This window comes from Herpailurus yagouaroundi, unplaced genomic scaffold, assembly GCF_014898765.1.
Source record: "Herpailurus yagouaroundi ecotype Mexico unplaced genomic scaffold, PumYag 28, whole genome shotgun sequence".
Taxonomy (NCBI): Eukaryota; Metazoa; Chordata; class Mammalia; order Carnivora; family Felidae; genus Herpailurus; species Herpailurus yagouaroundi.
The window spans coordinates 136,323,454-136,348,840 of record NW_024412376.1 but is presented as its reverse complement, the minus strand read 5'-3'; the positions used below and the strand labels follow the sequence as shown (position 1 = coordinate 136,348,840).

At 41.0% G+C, this 25,387-nt stretch overlaps 1 protein-coding gene across 1 annotated transcript; it reads left to right on the top strand.

Moving 5' to 3' along the window:
• On the top strand, window positions 1-25,387 carry KLF3 (KLF transcription factor 3). The gene is made up of 6 exons (XM_040485841.1): window positions 1-180; window positions 5,379-5,474; window positions 12,842-13,328; window positions 14,004-14,154; window positions 19,167-19,327; window positions 21,369-25,387. Exons 2-6 carry the CDS (start codon window positions 5,418-5,420, stop codon window positions 21,548-21,550), a joined length of 1,038 nt encoding a protein of 345 aa, XP_040341775.1. The 5' UTR covers window positions 1-180; window positions 5,379-5,417; the 3' UTR covers window positions 21,551-25,387.

Below are 25,387 nucleotides of genomic sequence, written 5' to 3'. Positions count from 1 at the left end.
GAGAGAGGGCGGATTGTTTGCTCACTGGATCATTATATTTAATCTAAAACTAAATAATTAACTTCTTTCCCATTTACAAAACATTTTGATGCAGAATAGCTAAATCTAATTTGTGAGGGGCAAAGATTTAGAAACACTCCATGGAATTTTTTCCTTTCAAACCAACAATAGAAGACAAAGGTAGGTGAAACTCAACCAGGAATATGAAAATAGGGGTGGGGGGGGGGGCATTTCCAGGAAGGTGCCAGCATCTGGCTGTTCTGGAAGGAGCCTCCAACTTAAAAATGCTTTCTCACATCTGTTGCCTGGCCCCCTGTACTCCTGGCCAGGGCCACTGCCATTAAATATTTGACTCTTCCGGAACTATGGAAGAGTTTGGGTACGGAAGTGAAGAAAGAAGTGTTTCTTTTGAGAGGAACTTCAGCTGCAAGGATGCCTGCCTGCCCTTTTTCTTCTCCTGATCAAGAATTACACACACACACACACACACACACACACACACACACACACACAATTTTTGGGTTTTTTTTCTTTTATCCCCTGCAGTTCCTTTGGGGAGTAAAGGGTGAGGGAAGGCGGTGCACTTCCTCTTTTACATCCAAACTCCGGGAGAGTTAAGGTGCTTGCAGATGGTGTCTCGCTTTGGTCTCACTGTTTTTCTCCCTACACCTTGCTGAGGTCAGCTGGGAAACAAAGATTACTACAAACAAGCCGCGTAGGAAAATGCAGGGACCCTTTGAGGATCTGAGGAAAGAGATATGGAAAGTGCCCCAGAAGGGAGAATGTCAGAAGCAAATCTTGCTATATCACAAGAAACTTCGCTTCAGACACACACACACATTCTATGTCTCTGTCATGCTTCTAAGGAAGGGGCAATCACTTATAAGATTGTTTTTATAATAAAACTTGCTCTAGCTTCTAGACAAGCTACTTTCAAAGGAAGTTTGGTGACATCATAGCTATACCTCTTACATTAAGGGCTATGTTTGTTTCTAAGCTCTGTCCCTCATTTGTACCCTCGTAAAGCAACTGTCGGGTAGGGGGGTGGTGGTGGACTGGATAGGACTGTGAGATGGAACTATATTGCTTCTGAAACTATGTAAATGGATTCACCAAAGCTTTTAAATACATAAATCACACATTCTTTCATTTTGGCAAAAATCTGGCCCTTATTTTGACTTCTGAAGAGTCCAAAGTGTAAGTAGAGAGAGTGAAGGGAAATCTTTTTCTTCCTTTTGGGAGAAAATTCAGTTGTATCAGCCCTTCCCAGCAAAATAAAACAGGGAAGATGACATTGTTCCAGTTATGGAAAATTATTTTGGCAAGTTAAATACAACTAAGATGGAAATGTATTAATGATTGGAAAATAGTTGTTAGAAAAAAACAGAACCACATTTGGGGCTCCTCATCTCTGGGATACCTACATAAAATGGTTACCAGAATTCCTGGGCCTGCTTAAAACCCACTAGGTTTAAAGACCCTGAGGTTGGCAAACTCATTTTACTTCCTTCGTCCTTGGCCTCTAATACCTGTTGTAGTGCGCCACCTACTGGTTCTACTTAAGACTGCGGTCAGTGTTGGGGAACTAGATTTCCTACAGCATTTGCGTTTTACTTAGCCTTCTTTTCTAAGGAGGGCTGTATCCCTGGTACGTGAGGTGCCCATGTGTAACAAAAGCCACTAAGTTCTAATTCTTTCAGTGCATAAACTACTTCTCAGTTCTACGGAAGGCACCTTGGAGACATTGCAGTCATTCTTCCGATTCTAGACCAAAATCCAAAGACAAGGTCAAAGCCAGTAGCAAAAGTGGTCTCTTCAGAGATAGGCACAGTAGTTACAAAGTATAAGTTTTCCTGAAAATCAATAAACACAAGCCCGATTTGTGTTAATGTGTTTGATTCTCTTCCTAAATTTGGTTTCTTTCTAGCTTAGCTTCCCTCTCTTGTTTCTGTTAAAAGTTTTAATTATAGAAGTAATACATTTAAAAATTGGCACAGAGATTTGTGTGAAGTTGTCCCATCCCACCGCCCCTCCCAGGAAGGGCTGTCTTGTGAACAGTTCAGAGTGTTCCATTTTCTTTGTGTGTCCCTCACCTTCTCTTGTTCCATATCCTGTAGCTACCACTGAAAGTATAGTCAGTCATTTTAGAAACAACCAAATTGGGAGCAGAGTGTTAGTTAGACATGTAGATGGAATGGTGAGTGAGTTTCCTTCTGTTTGCAGTGATACTCGAATTCTGCACAGATTTTTATTGTCCAGCGATGCCTTGGTCAGCTAGGAGTTTCAAAATGAGATATTCTAATTCTACCACTCATTTTTCATTTACTAGCTGAAATACTTCTATAATGAGAAATAGCCCTTGGCCGGCGATTGAGTTACTCTTGAGGTACAGTTCTGAACAAATAAGCATACCTTTACAATTATTTTTTAATTAGATAAACCAGTTTCATTAGGGCACATGCTTTCTGCGAGACTTTTTTCTCATGATTACAAGTCTCATGAAGCATTAATTTCCTTAAATTTAGATAAAAGGTAAAAATTGAAAATGCCGGTGATTTGTATAATGTCTTGACATGATAAGAGATATAGTAGGCTAATGTGTCATTCACTTCTAAATGGATTTAGTCGTCACTGCTGTGGGCAGTAGGAAACGTCATTAAAGGCTTTATGAGCTAAATGGTGGCATTAGAATTTGACCCAGAGTCCATCTCCTGATGCCTTTGTGTGCTCTTAGCTGGTAGTCAAGAGGGTAAGGTACCCTGAGGCGTGCACGTGCTGGGAAGCTATTGCAGTAGTACAGCTGGGAAGTGACAAGGTCTCATGTGACCTCAGGCAGGATGTAGGCAGCTAGTCACTTTTGAACTAAATTCAGTGTGAGTTTTTTTTAAGGGTGGAGGGGATGGATCTCTAAGGCTAGGTCTCTTAGCAAAGAGGCAAATACTTGGCATTGCTCCAGAAGTTGGAACCAACAGATTTAGTATCACGTATACAGCATGTGTATCCAAAACCTGTGTACGTATTTGTTGGTAGAAACTATTCACAGCACAAAGAGTTATGTTTTGCTTTAAATTTCATTTGATCTTCCTAAAACATTACAGGTAAAGGAGGGGTCATCTACATTTTAACATGGGAGAAGGGTTGTCCTATGGCGGGTCTAAGTCCTGTGTCAGGTCTCAGGCACAACTCCTGCTTGAATCCGGAGAACAGGGCTTTTTCACTGTGCACCTGAGAAGAAGAGTGCTTTTATTTAGAAGGATTCTCATCGAGATACCCTCTAGTAGAGTGGATGAATCCCTAAGAGTAAATTAAATTTAAAAGGCTTGGGGGAGGGGTGGCCAGCCAAGGGTCAGGGCTGCTGAATTACCTGACCTCATTGATGCAAGCAGGAGATCTCACATCCTTTGTTTCCACTGCGAGGCACTGGACAGCGATTCTTAGAACCCTATCCATCTCTGCAGCTGCGAGGCTGGGAACTGGTTAATAATAGATCCTAAGACACAAAAGGGGTTTTCATCCTTCATTATGAAATCATCCATTTTTCACTGGCTGTTGGGGTTTGTTTTTGCTGGCACACATAAGAGGGTATTAGCACCATTGATTTGAGCAGCCTGGTATCAAATTGTGTTCACAGATTATAATACATACTGTGATGCAGGAAAATAAAATTCGAAGTCAGAGCCTTATGTTGAGTTAACGATGAGACTCACGTGTTGTCATGAGACCCAGAACAGTGTTTCTTCAACAGAGCAAGGGAGCACTAAGAATGCACAGTATTACTTTTATATTTGTACGTGAAGGTTTCTTAGTATATAACGCAGCGTGCATGGATGTGACGCACTACAGGACCGCTGTCGTGGAAGTTGGGGTGGGAATGGGGAGTTTTAACACGGAAATACAGGAAGTAACCTAGAACTAGAGACTTCTGCAGCTTTTTCAGGTAGAATGCAGTCCGGAACTTAATTCACTTTTCGACCCGAACCAAAGTGGTCCAATAAAGATCTTGCCTTTAACCAAAGCTCTGAACCCTTAAACCAAATTTGAATAGTAGGTGCCTGAAGCAGGTTGTTGAAGATCTGGGTAGTAGCCAGGCAGTGATTCCAAAAGCTATGGAATGCAGTTGTATGTTGAGCAGACTGAATATCCTGTCTTGTGGGGAAGGGGTTGGCTTGATGTCGATTAGTGCCGAAGTGAACCAGTACAGAACACAGGAGGGAAGGGATAATAGGAGCATAACAGTAGAAGAGAAGAGGAAGGCCAGACAAGATTAAGATGGACATTTCCTTTACATCAGGCTAAAGATTGGCTTATTTCCTAATGAGGAATTGGAGTGAATACAGACTAACAGTCTTCATGTGTGAAACGTGCTTAGAAAACAATGGGCAGGGGGGCTGGGGGGGGGGGGGGGCTCAAGACCTGAATATAGGCATTTCACTCGAGGAGACATGCATGTGCTACATAAAGATGGAGAAGATTCAACTTGAATAATCACATCAATTTCGAATACAAATAGTTTGCCGTTTTGAAACAAACTAGCAGTTTTTATTTTTTTAAGTGGTAATACACATTGCAGGTGGGCATGTTGGGAAATGGGTTCTATTTTATCTGTGGGAATAGTAGAGCAGTTTTCCTGGATGATACATCAAATGGTTTGGAAAATATACGTGCTTCTCATCCAAGAATTCCCCTACGTAAAATTGACCCCATTTAAGAATGTGCAGGACATGAGTATGAAGACACTGCCATCCATAATGGCGAAAATTTAGAAGCAACTTAACTGCCCAACAGAAAGGGATAATATAAATAACCTGATCTGTTCGCACAGTGGCACACGGAATTTGATGGTACGGAACCACACTTACAGAAAAACATTTGCCCAGTCAGTTGTCAAGTGAAATTATGAGCATGCATATTACAATCCTTTTAAAAAGAGAGTTTGGAAGGATAAAAACAAAGATATCAATGATGATTGGTTCTAGGTTTTCTTTTGGTTGTCTTGTTTTTTTCTTGAGTTTTCTGTAATGAACATAAGGAAAAATGTTTCACATTCATATGTGATGTGAACTTCTGTTGAGTTGTACAGCAGTCTTAAGCAAGCTTTGTTGCTCAGAAGGGGCTGTACGTATTGTTGCAGAAATGTCAGGGTTTATGTATTTGAGTTAGAAATGCCAGTTGGCTCTCATCTACTTATGACCATGGAATCTGGTTTTAATTATGTAAAATGGCATCTTTCATAGGTAAGGAAAATAAATTCCAGCCATTCCGGGGCTAGGGGAGAGGAAGGAGCAGAGAAGGGGCTTGAGGAATATTACGTTTTATTTTTACTGGTTTATATTAAGGTAACCTTGGGATTTATTTGGACACCTTGTTTTGTTTTCTAGGCCAAACACCAGAGCACCCTAGAAAGCTTAACTAAAAGAATGCTCATGTTTGACCCAGTCCCTGTCAAGCAAGAGGCCATGGACCCTGTCTCCGTGGTAAGTTTTCCAAAATTGAACACCTCTTCTTATCTATTCCAAGTGGCAAGAACATTATTGTGTGTTGTGTTATTCCTTAAAGTTACTCATCACTTGACAGGCATTTGGTGAACAAACTTTTCTCAAAGCCTCAGGGAGTAAGTGGAGCAAATACTCCCCAGCAACCGTGTGCCCTTGTATAAATGAGATCCACATCTCAAGACCTGTGCCCAACGCTCCTCAGGGTGCGATCGCACCGAACTTGGGTCATAGGCGAATCTGGTCATGACAGAAGTAGACTTACAGAAACTCCTCCGTTACCAGCTTTTTAGTTTGGGCTCTCGGGATTATTGGTTTCAGCCAAAAAAAGTTCAGCCAGACTGATTTTTAAAAATTAATGTGGATCTGGGGACATTAAAAAAGAAGAAAAATCCTGTACTCAATGTTTATCATGGTTAGGAAGCAATTTTCGAATGTACTTTTATAAGAAATCTGCATCAAGAACATGATTATTTTGAGGTTTTTTTTTTTTTATTGAAGATCACCCCAATTATATAGAAAGAAGATTTTCTTTAAAATGTTTGTGAATGTCCTTTTTTTAATACAGGAAGAAAAAAAATATTCCAGTTTGTCTCATTTGGCGTGCAGCATGTCCTTCACAGAGCTGATTTAAAAAGATGAAACCTAAAAAAAAAAAGTCCTCATTCCTGCATGTAAATGCATTCAGAATAAAAAGATTTGCTTAAAAATCTATGACAGCAGCTATGCTGAGCTGTGACTGTATGAGATGGCTGAGGAGCAGCTAGCGAAGGAGAGAACTTGGCGGGGAGAACGGGATTCCTTTCCACTTGGGAGAGTCTGGCTGGGAGGGAATCTTGTTCCGTGTGTCTTTCAACACCTTTGTGCCAAGCTAGCCCTCTGTGGGCCCGGCCCATCTAGATGCTTCTCCCCGCAGGTGGTTAGGAGTTTGGCCAGGTGTTTCCGTAGGTACAGCCCTGGTGCTGTGAACATGGGGCACGGACAAGGACAGAAAGGGGTCCAAGGACTTCGAGTCAGGGGGTGGTGTCCACCTACGGTGATCTGGTTGAGTGAATATGAAGTAACAAGACAGTGCTCCCACTGTGCCTTGCTCTTTTCTTCCATGGCTTGGAAAATGGTCACAAGGGGAAAAACTTGGCCTGCGTTGTGTATCTGAAGGTTGGTAATGACACGCTTGCAAAATTAGATCATCCTTATGCATCGGCTGCCGAGGCTCCTGCCAAAAATGTTTATACAAGACACAGGGGTCACTCGGAGGCCCTTGGAACTGAGTTGCCATGGATATTACTAAGCCAGTGAAGTGTTTACCACTGTGTACAATGAAAAGTTAGGTCCAAGTGGCTTTAAGGAAATAACATTTACATTCCAGCATGATAACTGGATAACCAAGTGTCTGAATGTGATAATAACCGAGCAGTAAGAACTTCATTAATCAAAAAAGTAAATTGACTTCTGATGTTATTTCGTGCTGTCTCCGTATTCATCAACCCCTTACACCAAACTATTGCATGATCACATTGGAGGAAGATTGAGGTGTAAAATTTCCCTATTAATTATATCCTTGAAATATGAATAGGTTTTTAGTATGGAGAAGATGATTAATTTTATAAATGATGCAGAACCATCTTTGATGCATTTAATATTCAGTATACTTCCCATGCTTTTAATCAAGCATGAAAATATGGCTCAAGAGCCAATTTAAAGCTCAAATGAAGATCCACATTGTTAAGTTGGTGTGATATAATTAAGTGTAAGGAAATGCACTTGACTGAAAAAAAAGGAAATAAAATGAATTTGGAGTAACAGTTATAATGCTGTAACTTATATAAATATATGAAGTTAAAATATGTAGAAGGAAATTTGCAATTAATGGTCTCTAGTTTTCAACTTTCAGCTAGCACTTAGAGAATTTAATTAGATCATTTCACCAAAAGTTAGTGTCAGTCCTTACAATGAAATTTCTTTTTCCTGCTTCAGCAAAACCTCAGTTAGTGGAAACATTTGGGGAGTGGGATGTTGTTATTATTTTAGTTAACAAAGTTAAATAAAAAGCTTTTGTTTCCACTCTGGAATCTTCAAATTTTATCTCTCCTGCCTCTGTAGGTGGAGTGTGCTAAACCTAATTTATTATTCCTTTATTCCTTTTTTTTTTTTTAATTCCACCTTTGACCTGAAGGCTGATTACCTATTTGGCATTTTGCTACAGTTTAGAGAAAGTAAGGAAGTGTCATTTCTCTAACCCTAACCCTCTGCTAACAAACCTTGTGCTTGGAGGCAAACACTAAGTTTTTGGATTGCCCTATTAAAATTTGCAAGAATGGGGAACAGAGTAGAAACCCACCCTGTGCTGTATTCTGCTACTTACTATCGATGCAATGTTGGCAAACCACCAGCAGCTCCTGGAGCCTCTTTTATTTTTAATTTGTAAAATTGGAGATGATCACATATAGAATACGAGGTAGCATGTGAATATAGAATGCGCATGTAAAAGAAATTGCTTTCTTGAAAGCATTTGAGTACACTTTCAAAGAAGGTTGAAAATTAATTTAATTCAGGAAGTGAGAAAGAAGACAAAGTTTTAAAAAGTATTTTCATATTTTATCCCTATAGGAAGATTAGTTTTGAAGAAAGGAAGTGTTTTGGTTTTGTTTGTTTGTTTGCTTGTTTTTTGTTTTTTTCTTGTAATGAAAATTGTCCCTCTAACAGACTCCTTCCAGGTTGAGAAGTACTTAAAATCAGTAGTGCCTCTGTTCTGTTCCAACAGAAACACATGACTTTTCTGAGCCTGGTAGAAAGAGAGCTTTCTACTTTTGTTTGCATAGAAGGGTATGACATTTGCTGTTTCCAGAGTGTCTGTTTATACACGCACCACGCCTTCTTGCACTGGGAACCCCACCCTTGGTATGAAGATTCCTTTGACTTGCCATTGCCCTGTCACGGATGTTCACTCCTTTTTTTCATATGAATGAGCAGTGAAATAGAGACTCCATCCATGTTTCATGCAGTCACCCCATCCACTTAAACTGTCTTGGGATGGAAAACTCACCAAAACCATTCCCCATAAAACAATAAATGACTGAAATTCTCACTTAAGTACAGTGATAGCTTTGAAAAATCATCCAAACCCTGTGCCTTTATCCCCGTCACAATTAAAATCATTATTTTGGAGAATCAAAAGAACTGATACTTTCCTTAGTCTTGACAGTAGTAAAAACTTGCTCAGAGGGTGCATTAATTCACTTCATTCATTCATCAAGTGTTTGGTGAGCACCCATGCCAGACCCTCATCTCTCATTCTAATGAGAGGAAGCGATCCTCAAATGAATTACATGTGGTGTGCGGCTTGAACACGTGAGTGTCAGTTACAACTCAGAAAGTACAACCCACGGCCACCCCTAGTGAGGGCCAGAAGGTCCTAGAGACCCTTGCCAGAGTCTGGTCTGCAGGCTGCTCTGCTCCAGCATATCAGGCATCCTTGGGTGAGCAGTCTGCACCGGGGCATTGGGTGTCCATCAGTGGCCAGAGGAGCCTTTTCTACCTCATCAGCACTTGCCTCCTATTTGGATCTGGTGCTAGTGTGGCACTTATTTGCACTGCTTTGTTAGAAGACTGGAAAGGTCTGGAACAGAGCAGAAGCAACTATTACCAGGGTGTACTCAGTTAAGGCACACACCCGCAGCAAGCCCTGGATGGGTCCTTAGGCTGTGGAGAACCAGATTGCTGCAGGCTGATTGTAGTAGCTTGTGTGCTCCACCCAAATAACTAAAGCACACACGTCCTATAGAAGGTTCTGATGAACATTGCTAAGGAATTTTCTAGTGAGATGGTTTGAGAAACCACATTTCTTAACCCTTTTACAAGGCAGTCAGACTGGAGATAGTTAATTGTGTACTCTGTTGTGTATCCAAATGTGTACCCTCCTCCTTTTGGCCCCATAGCCTTGCAAACACCGCCCATCACATCGGAATGGGGGACCGAGTGGGGGGGCATTCACTGGAGAGCATACTCAGCAGAAATGTGCATCATGTTTCTAAACCTGGGCTTTATGTATGGCTTTCTCTCTTTTTTTTTTTTATGGCTTGAGAAACCTGAGAATATTATTAAATTTGCAAATCTCCCAGGTTCTAAATTCCTACTTTCCTTAAACTCACCTCACAGTTAGAAAAAACCCAGCAATGACAGCAATAAAAGTGTGTCCTCATTTTGCTTTCTATTTAACTGCCAATAACTTGGCATTAAAATCTAGGTCATAGGGAGGTCTTTGAAGAATAGGGCTGAAAATATGGGAGCAGCTACATTTTGGTGAGTAGAAACAATTGGGAAAATGCTTTCCACTTCCTAAATTTTTGTTTCTAGCACCAGAACTTTTGCCCTTTTGAGATTTATAGAAGGCATGTTAACCTTGAGAACCAGAAGAAATCGCTTCCCCCCTGTATTTAACTATGTCTTCAAACCCTTATTGTACATACTAGAATTTGTTTTCTTTTCTTTTCTTTTTTTTTCTGTTAGTGAATCTGTGCCTCTGAACGTTCTTTATTTTAATATTTAAATGTAAATGTATTTAATATTATTATGGCTGCATGTTTGGGTCTCTCACCTTTGGTGGACTTATGTGTGCCTGGTTCTAAAGAACCCTTTTGATCCTTTCCCCTTTTGATTCTTGATACTTCACTCAAAGCTGTCTTTAAAGACAACCACTTACATATTTTGCATTTCCTGATTGTATATCCTTCCACATCCTTGTTTTTAAGCAGTATTATCAGTGAAAATTCTTTCCCCTTCTAAATTGTATTTGAATGATTTACCAAATTTTCATACTAGAAATCAGTGGTTTTATTCTGTATCTCTTTATCATTTACAGCCGTGCTGTTCAAAAGGGGTCTATGCACCTAGGGCCACTCCCCAGAAATTCAGAATCTGCATTTTAACAAGATCGTCTGGTGACTTCGTGCACAGTAAAGTTTGAGAAGCCCTGATTGGGAAGTTCAAATCCATTATAGTGCAACTCCTTGTCTAGAAAGAGAAGGGACTTCGAGCACCACAGTGTGTGTTAAGCTCCTTATCTCATTGAATCCAATTTTAATTTTAACCTCACGACCTCCTAGGATACGGGTGTTCAATGTCACCTTGACAAGTTTTGCCATATCCTCGTGGCACCTGCACTTCTAATATTTAGTAATTTTTCTTGCCCTCTTTTCTGTAGAATTGCTTTTTTAACGTAATAAATTTTTTCTGAAAAGGAAGTTTATATCACTACTGTAAAAAAAAGGTTTTTTTTCTTGCGCATTGAAATAAACACGTAACCATTTTAAAGCACTGTGTATTTTTTGTGTATTCTCGAAGTATCTTCGGTACCCCCAGGGAGACGTGCACCATACTGCCGGAATCACTGCTCTACGAGATTACAGAGATTGCGTTGGCAGGGATAAAGAAAGGACAGAAGAACAAAACACATAATCTTAACGATGAGAAACTGACTTCAAAAGCAGATAAAGATAAATACTGCCAGGTCCCATGCTGCCCAGGAGAAGGGAGTTTTAGAAGCAGCTCTGGGGATTCTGATGCATAGCCAGGTGGAGATTTCACTTGTGGAGTCCCAGAAAGGAAAGGATGCGATCTCAGTAGTAATCCCAGTTAAAAAACAAAAACAAAAAACACCACTGCTGACCCACAATTATTTATTACTCACAATAGTGGCCACTGGGGGACTGGGGTAGCCCAGAAATTTATCATGCATTTAAGCTCCATTGGTGGGTTTTCTTGGTTGCGTCATGAGCTGGTACTGCCTCAGAATCTGGAATGTATAGGCTTTTAGAGCTGGAAGAGAGGCATAGCATGTTGCTGATCACTTTCACTATACAATATTCAAATACAAGTAGTTTTCTGCAGATGGACTTGACATGTTATCACTAAAAAATTTCAGCTTCCCTAAAATACCTACAAGTAAAGGAAATAGCTTATATTGGGTTTAATTTTTTAAAAAGCATCCAACAACAAAGACTTTTTTTCAAGTTTAGTTAAGGAATAGAAGTAATTCTTGTAGGGGTGCCTGGGTGGCTCAGTCGCTTAAGTGTCTGACTCTTGATCTCAGCTCAGGCAGTGATCTCATGGTTCATGAGATTGAGCCCTGTGTCAGGCTCTGCACTGATGGTGTGGAGCCTGCTTGGGATTCTCTCTCTCCGTGTCCCTCCCCAGCTGGTGCTCTCTCTCTCTCTCTCTCTCAAAATATCAGTAGATAAACTTTAAAAAACATTTTTTTTAAAAGTAACTCTAGTGAATTCCCTGGCCAAGGACCACACCCATAGTATGCAATGATTAAGATTGATTTGTATTTAAAGTTGGTAATAGTCCTTTATTCTGAATCCATAAGAGAGAAAGGTATTTAAAGATAAATTAGGTCAATTGTAAGACAGACCTTAGTTTTTTGGAGGAAACAGACCATTGATCATCCTCTTTTGATGAGGTGGTAGCAAGGTATAGAGGTGCAGACACTGGGCCTTGGTTTGTGTGCAAGTCAAAGTCACTTCAAGCATCACAGGACCTTGTTTGTGTCATATTAGCTGTTTCTTATAGTTCTGTGTCACGCACAGATTTGGAAATCAGGTCACCTTCAGCTTCATTCAAACTGTTGGAAGAAGACCATTGAATGCGTTGGGGCCATGGATATGATTACGCTGTGGTGGGTGACCTTCAAAATATAGGTGGGGAGGATGACTGACCATCCTGATTGCCTGAGACTGCAATGTCTCCTGGGATGTAGGGCTATTACTACTAAAACCAGACCACAGACCATCCCGGGAAAACCAGGACTGTGGTCACCCTAGTCATGGTTGGTCACCACTAAAGCCTCCCGCCCGCAAAGGTACTACTGTGCAGCTGTTTCTCCGTATTATACACAAGTGTGTCGTGAGACTGTAAATGCCCTGCTGAGGTGAAGGATGGAGAGCATTTCCTGCCGACCCAGAAGCCCCATCAGCAAAGCAACGAGGTTCATTGGCTTGGCTGGTTGTTGGTGAACCCCAACACGGAACTTCTCCCGATAAAGGCCCACGAGTCTTCTGTTTATAACCTGTTTCAGAATTTTGCCGGGTGTCAACCTCAACCTTAACATTTGACATGGGAAACATCTTAGAATTAAATGTGAGGTTTTTCACGGTTATCCCATTAACCTTAAAGTTTACTAGACCAGCCCCCTCCTAGCGTTTTCAAGGGTCGGTATCTAAATGTAAACCGCTTTTGGAGGTCCATGTAACTGAGAGCACCTTCTTGCACATTTTTGTCTTCGTTCATGTTTCAGGCGAATGCACCTGTGTCACTGCTCGTACGTTTCTGTTTCTCCTTCCCAATAGTCATACCCATCTAATTACATGGAGTCAATGAAGCCCAACAAGTACGGAGTCATCTACTCCACGCCGTTACCTGATAAGTTCTTCCAGACCCCGGAGGCCCTGTCTCACGGGATGCAGATGGAGCCAGTGGACCTGACCGTGAACAAGCGGAGTTCGCCGCCCTCTGCGGGGAATTCTCCTTCCTCACTGAAGTTCCAGCCCTCGCACCGGAGAGCCTCGCCTGGCCTGAGCATGCCTTCTTCCAGCCCACCGATGAAGAAGTACTCGCCGCCTCCCCCGGGCGTGCAGCCCTTCGGCGTGCCGCTGTCCATGCCCCCGGTGATGGCCGCCGCCCTGTCCCGGCACGGCATCCGCAGCCCCGGGATCCTGCCCGTCATCCAGCCCGTCGTGGTGCAGCCGGTCCCCTTCATGTACACCAGCCACCTCCAGCAGCCGCTCATGGTCTCCTTGTCGGAGGAGATGGAAAACTCAAATAGCAGCATGCAAGGTAACCGCCACTGGGGACAGCTCCGCGGCTCCCGCCTAGCATTGGGGTCTGCGCCCACCGGCTCTGCGGGGGCCACAGAGGAGGCAGCGACAGCGCCCCTGTACTCTTCAAGGAGCCATTCCCCTTAGAGCCTGCCCACCTGAGGCGTTTCCTTTTGTTGGGGGAGGGGGGGCAAGTGTTGATACTGGAAGAGCTCCCAAGGATCAGGCTGTTTAATGAATGCCATGAAATGGTTACTTTTACTGCGTAATTGTCAACTTTGAGATACTAAAGATCCCAACTTTATATTTTGCTTCATTGAATGCCAACCAAAAAAGACATTAATTTAATAAATGCCTTTGATCATGGTGATAACTAAAGGTTACTAAAAGCCGCCTCGTGTACTGGCTGTTTGGAGGCAGAAGACTATGGGGTTAAAAGGTGATAACGCAAATTCCTAAGGAAGAACCATTTGGGGGCTGATGTGCTCAAAGTCCAGCTTCCTATGCATGCCACTTGCTGCCAGAGAGGTGGTCAGGGGAAACACACCCCGCAGATTTGTTTCTGCCATAATTTTGCTAAAGGCAAACAGATACTCCACACATCAGCGTTGTAGGTAGAAGCTGTGCACTAAACTTTTAAAAGCTGAAATTGGTAAATTGTACATGGAGTGACTTTTCTATTTTTATTTTTTAGTACCTGTAATTGAATCCTATGAGAAGCCTATATTACAGAAAAAAATTAAAATAGAACCTGGGATTGAACCACAGAGGACAGATTATTATCCTGAAGAAATGTCACCCCCTTTAATGAACTCAGTGTCCCCCCCGCAAGCACTGTTGCAAGAGTAAGTATGTTCAGGTCTACCCGACATTGGCGTAGCAGCGTGCATCTTGGGACCTGGAATGGAAGTGCAGGCTTCCAACTCAGGGTGTGGTGTGGATTGCCAGGGACACCTTGCAGTAGGGGGCCACCACTGGGAAAACGGGAAAATCTCCAAAGACAATGTGTCCCACTATATGGACTGTCTTATAACATTTATGTCAAGTTTGCAGTAAATCGGTCACTCGTGATTTTGCCACCTTGTCATGTAAATCATTTTTATTCTTTTTTTTAAAAATCCTTCCAGACTGTACATAGGTTTCCCATAATCTTAATCCCCATGTGGATTGAATTTGGTATTCCAGATAGTCTACTTAAGGTTGGATCATGAAAACTTTATAGGACATACATCGTCCTTCCAATTGTCACTTCTAATACTGTTTCTACGAAGGGGCATCACAAGCCCAAAGGAGTCACTCCAAAAAAGGCCTGGGAATAGTGGTGGCAACAGAAAGTTGCCCATGTAGCTCAGAGAAGTTAAGCATTGGAGTAACCCACCCACTATCTCTCGTGTTTGAAAATCACATCTGCCCTTGGAATGTTCAGTCTGCTTCAGAACTGCCGTCCAGTAGGAAGGTTTCTGTATCAGTCTACATCCAAGCACTGAACTGTAGTTTGTGTTAGGTCTAACTCGCTATAATGTGGTGGCATCATACACAAGTTAAATGGCATCATTGATGGGATTTGCAGCAATAGATATCCTTGCCTTCTACCAGTGATTACACTGGAGGCTGTGTTTGTAGTAGCTAAGAAGGTGACCTTTGGATTGGACATCTTGGATCCCAGCTCTGCTCTCCACCATATGTATGACCTTGGGCTTGTCACTTAATCTTGCCTTGTTTCCTCTTTATTTGCATTATTGATTATAATTATTTTTCTTGTAATTGTCTTGTGTTATGGCTCTTTCAAGGTTGCATTTAATGACCAGCTTCCTAGTACAAAGGCAACAGTTATTGTTTCCTCCGGGACCCTTCCATCTTCTTTCTCCCATATCACTTTTTTCCAACTTGAAACAATGTTCTGCCCACCTTTCTACGTCATCTTTTCCCCTCTCCCTTACACAGTTAATTCTGCAACAGAATGTGAATTCTCTGGCTTTCAAACAGCTATTTTCTGGAACTTAAAACATATTCCATTCTATCCACAGTCAACCCAAGTAGGTGCCTTCTTAGTAGGTCACGTTAATTGCCCATTGTACCAAATCGTAGTTATTTGGGGGGAGGAGGTAGTTGGCCTTTACTCCCTGATAGGCGGAGAAGAGAATGGAATCCTATGACCACCCACATCAGCAGGGAGAGAGTGTGTCTGATGGACTTGTACATTATTACCTTTCACAATTGCATAATGCCCCCTCCCCCCATGAAACTTTCCCAGATGTTTTCAAAGGAGTTATTTCATTCCCCCATAACAAGCATGTGGGAGTCAGAGCAAATGGAGAACTGATGAGCCAAGACATGAGATAACTCGCCTTATAATCATACTGTGAACAGCAGGGGGGCCTGGGTTTGACCTCCTGTCACCAGATGACTGCTCTTCCTGCCACGTTGTCCGTATCTAACCAGTGCATCCCACTCCTGCTCTCAGGTGAAAGGGAACACAGAAGGACTAGCCAAAATAGACACATCTTCTAGGCTGAGTTACCTCCTTTTTTTTTTTTTTTTTTTTTTTTTTTTATGATGCCAGGTGTCTCTGGCAAGTTAACTGGCAACATGACTTGCACGTGTCATTGTTCCTGCACAGGTGATGAAAAAGATGCTGTAAAACTAAATAAAGCCACGTGCCCAAGAGAGAGGAATCCATTGACTGAAGAAGGGTTATTCCAAAGTCGAGGTTATTATGAATTACATTGTAAAACATTACAGAAGAAAAATACTTGAAGGCTGTATTCTGCTACTGAAAGAAAATATTTTTTCTCATTTTAAGTTAAGATTCTTTTGACGATCTCAAGCTCAGTGGCTTTTAATGATTAATGAGTAATATGCTTATGTTAATGCTGACCCAAGAATGCATTTTGCTCCTCAAGAAATTCAACAGATTAGCCACAACTGGGACGTGTAGTCTTTAAGCAGTTCTCTCACAGATGTGATTAAGTAATGTCTTGGAGTGTGCCCAGTAGCAGCCCACATAGGAAACCAGCTAGCCAGGAAAGAATCGATTGAAACCAAGTGCCTAGTCCCATTGCAGTGAGGCAGGCCCGATAATATTTGCCTTCTGAAACCCTTCCTTGCCAAAGGTGGAATACAAAGTGCAGTTTGGAAACCCATTTGCTTGGACATAGAGTTACAGCTTTAGAATTATTTTTAAAGGCACTCAAATGGCTATCAGCTTCCTTTTTTTTTTTTTTTTTTTTTTTTTTTTTTTTTTTTTTTTTTTTTTTTGTATCTTTACATATGTGAAGTGTATTTAGAGTGAAGAGCTTGAGGGTCAGATTTCCCCCATGTAATTGCGTGTGACTTCTAGCAAACTTAAGGGGGGGTCGGCTTAACTCAAAACAATGACCAGGTATCTGATACGTAATAGCTGTTCTTATTTCTTGGTTGTAAGGATCCCAAACGGCGTCTTTAAAAGTGGGGAGTAAGTACAGAAAGAGTGAGTTCTATAGACCCTGCCCTCCAACCCCTGCCTGCACCAGTATCTGGCTCTTTAGAAATGGGGCGTGAATGATGCCACCTTTCAAGGTAGATGTCAGCTTGAGCAGAGATTTCCCTTTGTGGTGTGGGGACATCCCAAAAGAGCTCTTCACGAGATTCAACAGCCGTAGGGGCAAAGTTTGCAATTGGGTTTCTGAACCTCAAAATAGTAACAGTAATTAACCATAATATTTAGCAGATTTACATCTGGAACAGATGTTATCCTTCAGTGTGTTGTATACATTACCCACAACTTTCTAGGATCACATTATTATCATCGTCCCCATTCTACAGAGAGGCACAGGGAGAATACCTTGCCCGGGGTCACAGGGACTCGCAGTGACAGAGCTGGGATTTGATGTTGGAGCACACAGCCTTGTAATGTACCTTTGTATGCAAAATGAGCTGGAAAAGGCAGACAAAACCAGTGCACAGAAACTGTTAGACACATTCCCAACCCATAAAATCTAATAATTGGGAGAGACTTCCAAAGTCACCTGGGATACTCCCTCAGTATCCCAGAGGCATAGGAGATACAAATTAACCAACCATTCGGCTTTTTCCCCCAGCATTTTATTTCCTGAAGTTTTCTTAATGAAGATGAAACGTTTCAATCAACGGCATTAAGGTTGAAAGTTAGAAATAAAATAAACTGACAACTCTTCTTTTTATTGAAGGATTTTAAATTAATAATTTAGCTTTATAAACGCAACGTGTCCATAGACCTGTCACTTCTCTATTTTCTGTTTCTACATCTATATAATTGAAGTCCTTGTCCCCCTGCCCTCCCCCACTAGTTCATGTTCACTTTTCCATGTATCTGAACCTGGCTATTTTATCCTTCTGTATTGCTCCCACTAAACATCAAGGTAGGAAGGTAAAGTGATACTCAAAACTGACAGTTTTCTTTGCTACTGATAGATGTGAGGAATAAGTAAAATCGCTTAAAATCAATGCCCCTTTTATTCTTTTTCCACTTACTTCTTAGCATGCCTGGAAAAGTTACTGATAAGGAACATGTATTCAGATTTTTACCAAGATAAAAGCAAGTTTCATTTCAGGAGCTCCCTTTTGATTTTTATGGCGAAATTTTATCATCCTTTTTGAATCTCACAAGCTTGAGCATTTACGCCCATCGGATTCTCTCTCTCCTCGTCCACGCTTGTACAGAAAATTCATGGGTTATTTGGAACATTTTAAGAACTTTGGATTCAAATTTCTAAGACGAGTCTTTCATTACTGTTGGAGGCCAGTTCCATTAGCTTGTAATGTATCAAGTAATTAGTCGTTAGGAAGGCAAATGAATAGATTAGAATGTTTTAATTACTGACATTAATCAGCAGAGGAAGCCTGAGAAAGCTTTACAGACTTTCCCCAGCTCTTCCCCATCTGCCTCTTCTCTCCACCAGATTCCTTGAGAAAAAGAGAAAGTTTAGAGCAATGGTGTTGGACATGATTTGATTTCAAACCCACCCTGGAAAGGTGAGCCGACGCAGGAGTGGGTCTGGGTGAGCGGCCTCAGGAAGGCAGGGAGACGCCAGGTCCCGTGAGAGCCCCGGGGCTGCACTTGGGAGCCATTGTCAGGACTGAGACGCGTCCTTGCCTGACTGCTAGCGCTGCACCCAAATTCTCCCTCAGGCAGGAATAACAGTACCAGTAAAGGTTTGAGGTGGTGAAAACAGCAGTGCTGTTATTATCATTATTATTTTCTTTTTCTTTCTGTTTTTTTTTTTTTTTTTTTGAAGGGCCGCAATTTGAAACTCAAATGTGAATTGGTCATCTTTGAGAGAAGCGAAATGCCAATTAGGTAAAGGATAAAATGTAGATACAGTAGGCATTGCCTGAGATTTGGGAATTCGACCTTTTTCATTTTTCCCTAAAGGACAGTGATGAAAATCAGGACAGCCTGCGAAAAGACATTCGCAGTGCTGAGCATCGCTTAGTGCCACAAGCTACTATAAATAGGCAACTTTTTACTGAGGGAAAGAGACTCTCCTAGCTCCTCCATCTCCCTCTAGCATAGCACCTAACCCTTCTTACTGTCATTACTTATCTACATGTCTGTCTCCCCCTAGAGTGTGAGCTCCTCGAGGGCAGGAACCCTGTTTTTATTCATCTTTGTGTCCGGGTGCCAAGCACAGTGCCTGGCTCATGGTAGGTGCTCACTCAATGTTTGTTGAATGAATATAGCAGTGCTTCTTGGGTTGATCCGCTAATTTCCTTTTATTTATTTCGTTGGGTTTTTTTGTTTGTTTGTTTTTGCCTAGTGTCGTTAATGCCTTTGGTAGACGCAAGAAAAGGAAGAGCCTTTCACTCAATGTTTTACGTTTAACATTGGCTTTCATAGGAATCACCCTTCAGTCATAGTGCAACCGGGGAAGAGACCTTTACCTGTGGAATCTCCGGACACCCAGAGGAAGCGGAGGATACACAGGTGTGACTATGACGGATGCAACAAGGTGTATACTAAAAGCTCCCACTTGAAAGCGCACAGAAGAACACACACAGGTATCGGGAATATAAGACTCACTCCATCTTGCTTCTTAAGAAATACTAAAATGGAACGTCAAGAACAAACGTTCTAGCTCTCAGAGGTTATTGTACTGAAATTGTTCCAGGCGTCTTGAAAGTTAGCAGAGTTGTCTACAGATGTCTCTGCTCATCGTGAAAAATGAGCCTTGTGATGAAGGGCTTATTTTTGTAATAAGTTACAGTAGATTAAAGGTTAATTCTGTAACAGTGGAGTTCTGTACTCTGCGTTTAAGGGACAGAGAGAGGGATGGAAAGAGAAAAGTACTCTTAACCATGGGCCTGTCTCATCAAGGATGTGGCCTTCATATGGGCCATCATTTAATCAGTGTTGCCCATCATCGGATTCACAATGGCAAAACCCAGTTTTTTATGCAGAACAAACAAATGTAGCAGTTTACAGAAATGGAATTCAAATGGAAGACTTGTTGAAAGAAAGAAAAGTAAAGATATTTGGGTGATTTGTGTCTTCCTAAAACTGAGGGAACTTCTGTGCTGTTGCCTGCGTATTTGTTCTAGGGTCTTTTTTATTCTGTCCAGTATAGACTATCGACCATGCAGCCGGATCTTACAAAAACTCATCATATGGGTGAAGAAAACATAAAACTGTTGCGTTTGCTCTTGAACATTTTGTAAACAAAACATCTTAAGGAACCCATACACAAACGATTTACACTGCCTGATTAATTGCAGTCAGTATTGGTCCTTAATGTTTATAATAGGCCTCATCTGACCTAACCTCAAACCCTTCAGTGTGAAATTCTAGTATAACAGCAGTGGTCCCCTGTGTACGTTTCCTTAACTCAGCATGTAGTTTGTTTGTTTGTTTTTGAGCCTTCTGTGAGTCATTTGTATTGGGAATGTTTACAAAAAGGGAGAATTTGGGATTTGGAAGAGACAGGGGAAGGAAAGTGGTGGTGGTGTGGAAGTAAAGTTTTCAGTGACTCCCCGGGAGAGAGAAAGCAGAGGGGAAGTCGGCTTGTGTACCACTGAGTTCTTGGGCTTTGTCGCGGTATAATTACAGAGGGAACTGAGGGCGATAGCCTTGTGTTCAGAGGAACATCCAATCAGCAATGCCAAGAAAACTAGTAAAAGCATCCCCAGGGCATTAATGGGACCCTACAGGTAGACATTACAAATTTCCAACCTAAGATTAAAAAGACATTGAATATTTGAGTAAGAATTTAGATGCAGGAAACATACCTCAGCGTTTATATTCAGTGAAGCAAAGCAGACAATACAGTTCTGAATATCTCATTGAAATACCAAGGGATGTCAATCCTTAAAATGTCTAGAGAACAAGTGATAGTAAATGGGAATTAATTTGTGGTGATGCCCATTTGCCCATTAACATGTAAGATTGCCACGAACAATACTTTTCATTTGTAAGGGCCTTCGTACTGGCTCTCCCTAAGATTTCCCCCAAGGGTCTCCTGTTCCTCAGCTGCCTGTTACCATTATCCCACAGGACAGGGCTGGAGAAACCCGGCTTCTGACAGGGCAGGAAGGAATTACTGTGTTTTTAGTATGTCTGAATTAGAGCATTATACTTAGGCATAATTGCAGTCGATGAAACAAAAGAGAAGATGTTGAAATCGCTGCCAGATTTTTTGGTTGATAGAGGCTTCTCATTTTTAGCAAACTGTTGAAATAGTAAGAAAAATCCCACAAACGCTAGCACCGCGTATAACTAAGCACCTCGGTAGCTTTAAGACTTGGAGATAAACAAATACAGATCACCAGCTGTTGCCTAAGGTACTCATCCCTACCCTTGAGGGCAAAACCAAAATTATTTGCTGGCTCCTCAGAATGGATTTCAGTGGCTTTATACTTTAAGAACTCTTAAAATCCCATCCTTCTCCGCTGCCCACTTTTTTTTTTTTTTTTTTTAGATGAACTTACCTTGGAGAAACTATTTGCCAAGAGTTTTAGCTCAAAAATCTTAGCTTCACTGTTTTTACTAATTAATAGCCTTTTGCCCTCAGAAAAAATAAGCTCTTTTCGTTTTTCCTTTTTGCAGGAGAAAAACCCTACAAATGTACTTGGGAAGGATGCACATGGAAGTTTGCTCGGTCTGATGAACTAACAAGACATTTCCGAAAACACACTGGAATCAAACCTTTCCAGTGCCCAGACTGTGACCGAAGCTTCTCCCGTTCTGACCACCTTGCCCTACATAGGAAACGCCACATGCTAGTTTGAATGCCTCCGTCCCCTGCCTCAACGTGGCTCCCCGTTCTCCCGGCTCTCTCTCTCTGTCCTCCTTCCCATTATCTAACTCATTTTTTACATGTACGTTTTAATTTTGATTCAGCTGGCCTGAATCTCTGAATTTATATCATTCAAGCTTCCATATGGTCAGTAGTAGATATTCTCTAATCCTCCTCTCCTTACCACGGGTCAGACCTAAAGAATGTGAACACTTTTTTTTTTTTTTTTTTTTTCCGGGGATGCTAAGCAAACCCTTCTTACAGATACGTTTAATGTAATGAGAACAAGGGAACATGTAAACTTAAAATAACCAATTGTCGGTTCCTCCATGTATTTCTCAAAAGAATGTCAAAGTAAATGTATTAGAAATACAGTATCCAGCCTGCTAGTCCTTGCCAGGGACGTTCATACCTCTGTGCCCTGTGATCGTATTTTGTGCTCGCCAGCAAGAAGGGTGGACCCTTTCCTCAGATTAACTAGAAGTGCAGCAAGATTTCAGGTAGGACAGTCAACTCGTCTATTGTCCTTCACAAATCCTGCTTGTCAACTTGGATATTTCACTTCATCTAAATTAAGTCCCTTACACTCCTTTGTGCCTGCAGCTAGTAAGGAGGCCTCTCCACCCCTGGAGGTGAGCCAGAGTTGCTGATTTAGTTCGGTGATGTCTGCCAGTTAAAGGCTGGATGCTATACTTGGATGGCACAGAGCCTGAACGAAGGGGCATTCATCAGGGGAGAAGCAGCGGGGGCAAAGGAGGAAGCCGGCCATTCCTCCTGGGCTGGGGCTTTTCGTTCAGTGAGGTTTCATCGTGTGGTTAGCTGTGCAGTGCTCTCCCAGAGCGGCCGTCTCTGTGTTTGGCTGTGCAGAAGCAGAGCCAGATGCTGATGGGGTTGTCCGTGCACCTGTCTCCATTCCTCTGACGTCCTTAATGTGGATCATCAAGCATTTGATAGTAGGGACACAAAAATATTTGCCCAGTAATGGTAAGAAAAATCTTTCAGATAAGAGTATGGATGATGGCCTTTCTTTTACCCAACCTACTCACAGGGTTTTTTGCAAACAGGGAAAACATTGAGCAGTAACTGTATTCCCATATCAAATGAATCATACAGCTTTTATACAGAAGCTCTTCTGTGTGAACTGTAAGGTGCCAAGGTGGCCGTCATTTGTGTTTGTGATACATATCATAAGGATCTGCTAATGCTGTAGTAGATTCATTCAATTTGAGACCCGAGTGACACTATTTGTAGATATACCTAGTTGTGAAGCACACATACCTTCATTCGGGGGACAGATTTCTGAAAAATAAAGAAAACCACAGTTCAGGGATCCTCATATTAATAGCTCAAAAATTCCCAAGCATTTACTGTTAAGGAGCTGGAAATCAATCATTGTCAAGTATCCCGTCAGAAGAAGCTGAAAATGACTCGTGTTTATGTTAAAGATAAATAGCGCCATTATTTGGGGGAAGTTTTTTGTTTTTGTTTTTGTTTTCAAAAGCTGGCTTTTGAGCACCATAGTCTAAATGCCAATAAAAATAATTCATGCATAGAAATGTCATTGGTCCTCAATTTGAAGAAAGTGGGCGACGGTGGTCAAGTGTGGGTGCATACAACGAAATGCGCCTTCACCCCTCGATAAAGGATGGAAGAGAAGAGAGAATGGAGTCCTGAAGATTCAGCCCAGGCGCGACTCAGGATCCAACACAACCTTAACTGGGAGGAATACATTGTTCAACTGTTTTTAAAACATCAGTGAATGAGTGATTCTGGAGGCCTGCAAATCACGTGGGGAGCTTACTTTGACGGCGCTATGTTAATAAAAGTTAGTTGTAGGGACTGTGCACCTAAGAGATTCCACTCATCAGCCCTCTGAACCAGCTGAAAGGAAATGTGGAGAGACACAAAGTAATTTGTTACCTTCTTGGCACTTGGTTGTGATTCTCTCTCTCTCTCTCTTTTTTTTTTTTTTTTTTGTGTAAGCACTGCAGAATTTGTTTAGAATATTAAAACATCCTAATTGGGCTTTTTTTTTTTGTTTGTTTGTGTTGTTGCAACTATGACATGAATTGAAAGATAAAAATGGCTCTTGGGAAAGTAGGTATTGTCTGTACTGTAAATGCTTTGTCACATTCATGCCAAAGTGTTTGTTTCTAGAAGTGATTCTTGTACAACACACTGAAGAATCAAGTTGGAATGCAAGGAACTTTTTTGTTTAATGGAGATAACCAGATTATGTGTTCCAACCCGTATAGAAGGTAGGGGGAAAAAAGGCAAGAAAGGGTAGAGTCGATCATCTTTGAATAATTAGCTTTGAGTGTGAGAGTCCAGTTAATAGAAAGCTTCATAGGTTCTCATGAAATTTGATGTGTTTGTTATGGCATATTTAAATTTTGTTGAAAAGAGCAAGCAAGACCCTGCAAAGACTATTACATGACTATTCAGCTTGCTTAGATTGTGGTAACAGTTCATTAACAGATCCATTTTAACTCTGAAAGAAAAGGCAACCCAGAGAAGCCATTCTCTGTTCCCATGCTGGTCTGCATACTTTAGTTACCAATTGGCTCTTAACCAAATTTTTCTTTTTTTATATATATATTTGTATTTACTATGATAGTTGAGAAATTTAGTCTCTTAGACATTTTTAGCTGTTAACGTGGAAGACCTCAAATACAGGATAAGATGCCCTTCAACATGTGGTTTTAATGATGTGCCATGTTACTATCAAAGGTGGTTTTAATTGCAATATTTTAAATTGATGCGAATGATCTGTAAACATGAGGTTAGTGTTGTATAAATTCTGTTAGAGTTTCTTTTGATTATTGTCCAAGTGTCGTCTTGGGGAAGTCAGAAAGTTTAAGGCTGAATCCATCATATTTTAGAGTTCTAAAATGTGAATCTACACCATAAATGGGCATTAACATTCTAAATCACCTGGTATGGAGAATGTGTTAGCATAGCTGTGTTCAACTAAGGAAATGCTAAATACGTGGAAGTTTCAAGAGCCTTGGAACAGATTTATAGGGAACTGTAGATGTAAATGTATATTTTATTAAACACCCATCTGCACTATCAGTGTTGCACTAATGTGGAATTTGAAAGACTTTATTGCTGATACTGTATATCTGCACGTCATTCCTGATTAGATTGTTTTAAAGACAATCTCAAAGATCTAAGATTTTAAAATAATTCGGTTTGAAAATATACAGTCATCTTGAAGGAATTGCTGTTATACATGAAGTTGCTCAGAGTTGTCTTTATTCTCTTCTTGGTCAAGGTTAACAGTTTCTAAATGATCGCAAATTCACTTAAATAATACATTTACAAAGCCATTTTACATGCATTAAACGAGGGCTACAATAATATTACGTTTTACAAATACTAGCACTTTTTTTTTTTTTTTTTTTGCTGTCATGTACTTAGTGTTAGAGGGTCAAAGTAATCTTTCTGCTTAGCATCTCTTAAACCATACCTGCAACTATAGCAGGATTATTACATTTACAGTACTTTAATACTTGTATAAACTATGCAGAAATTTTTAATAAAGTGTAATATATTTTATAAGCTAATAAGACTGAATGGGTAAAGGTTTTTAGCATGCGTTAGTATACTTGCAAATACTGAAACATTTTGGTAATCTTTCTTACTAAAGATGTGAATGTTTAATGTACCTTCTCTGTTTCTACTCTGTAGTCCGATGGGAATTCAGTAATGACATTTTGTCATGTCAAACTGTGAACATAAATTTGTACTGTACAGTCCTCATATACTATATACAGTATGCAATATATGTATTATATACTTGTTAATAAAACCATCAGAATATTAA

Excerpts from the sequence above, each read along its gene's own strand:
- KLF3 (XM_040485841.1), top strand. The coding sequence starts at position 5,418 with ATGCTCATGTTTGACCCAGTCCCTGTCAAGCAAGAGGCCATGGACCCT. Across the intron at positions 5,475-12,841 it reads CCATGGACCCTGTCTCCGTG|TCATACCCATCTAATTACAT; the intron begins GTAAGTTTTCCA and ends CCTTCCCAATAG. Across the intron at positions 19,328-21,368 it reads GCACAGAAGAACACACACAG|GAGAAAAACCCTACAAATGT; the intron begins GTATCGGGAATA and ends TCCTTTTTGCAG.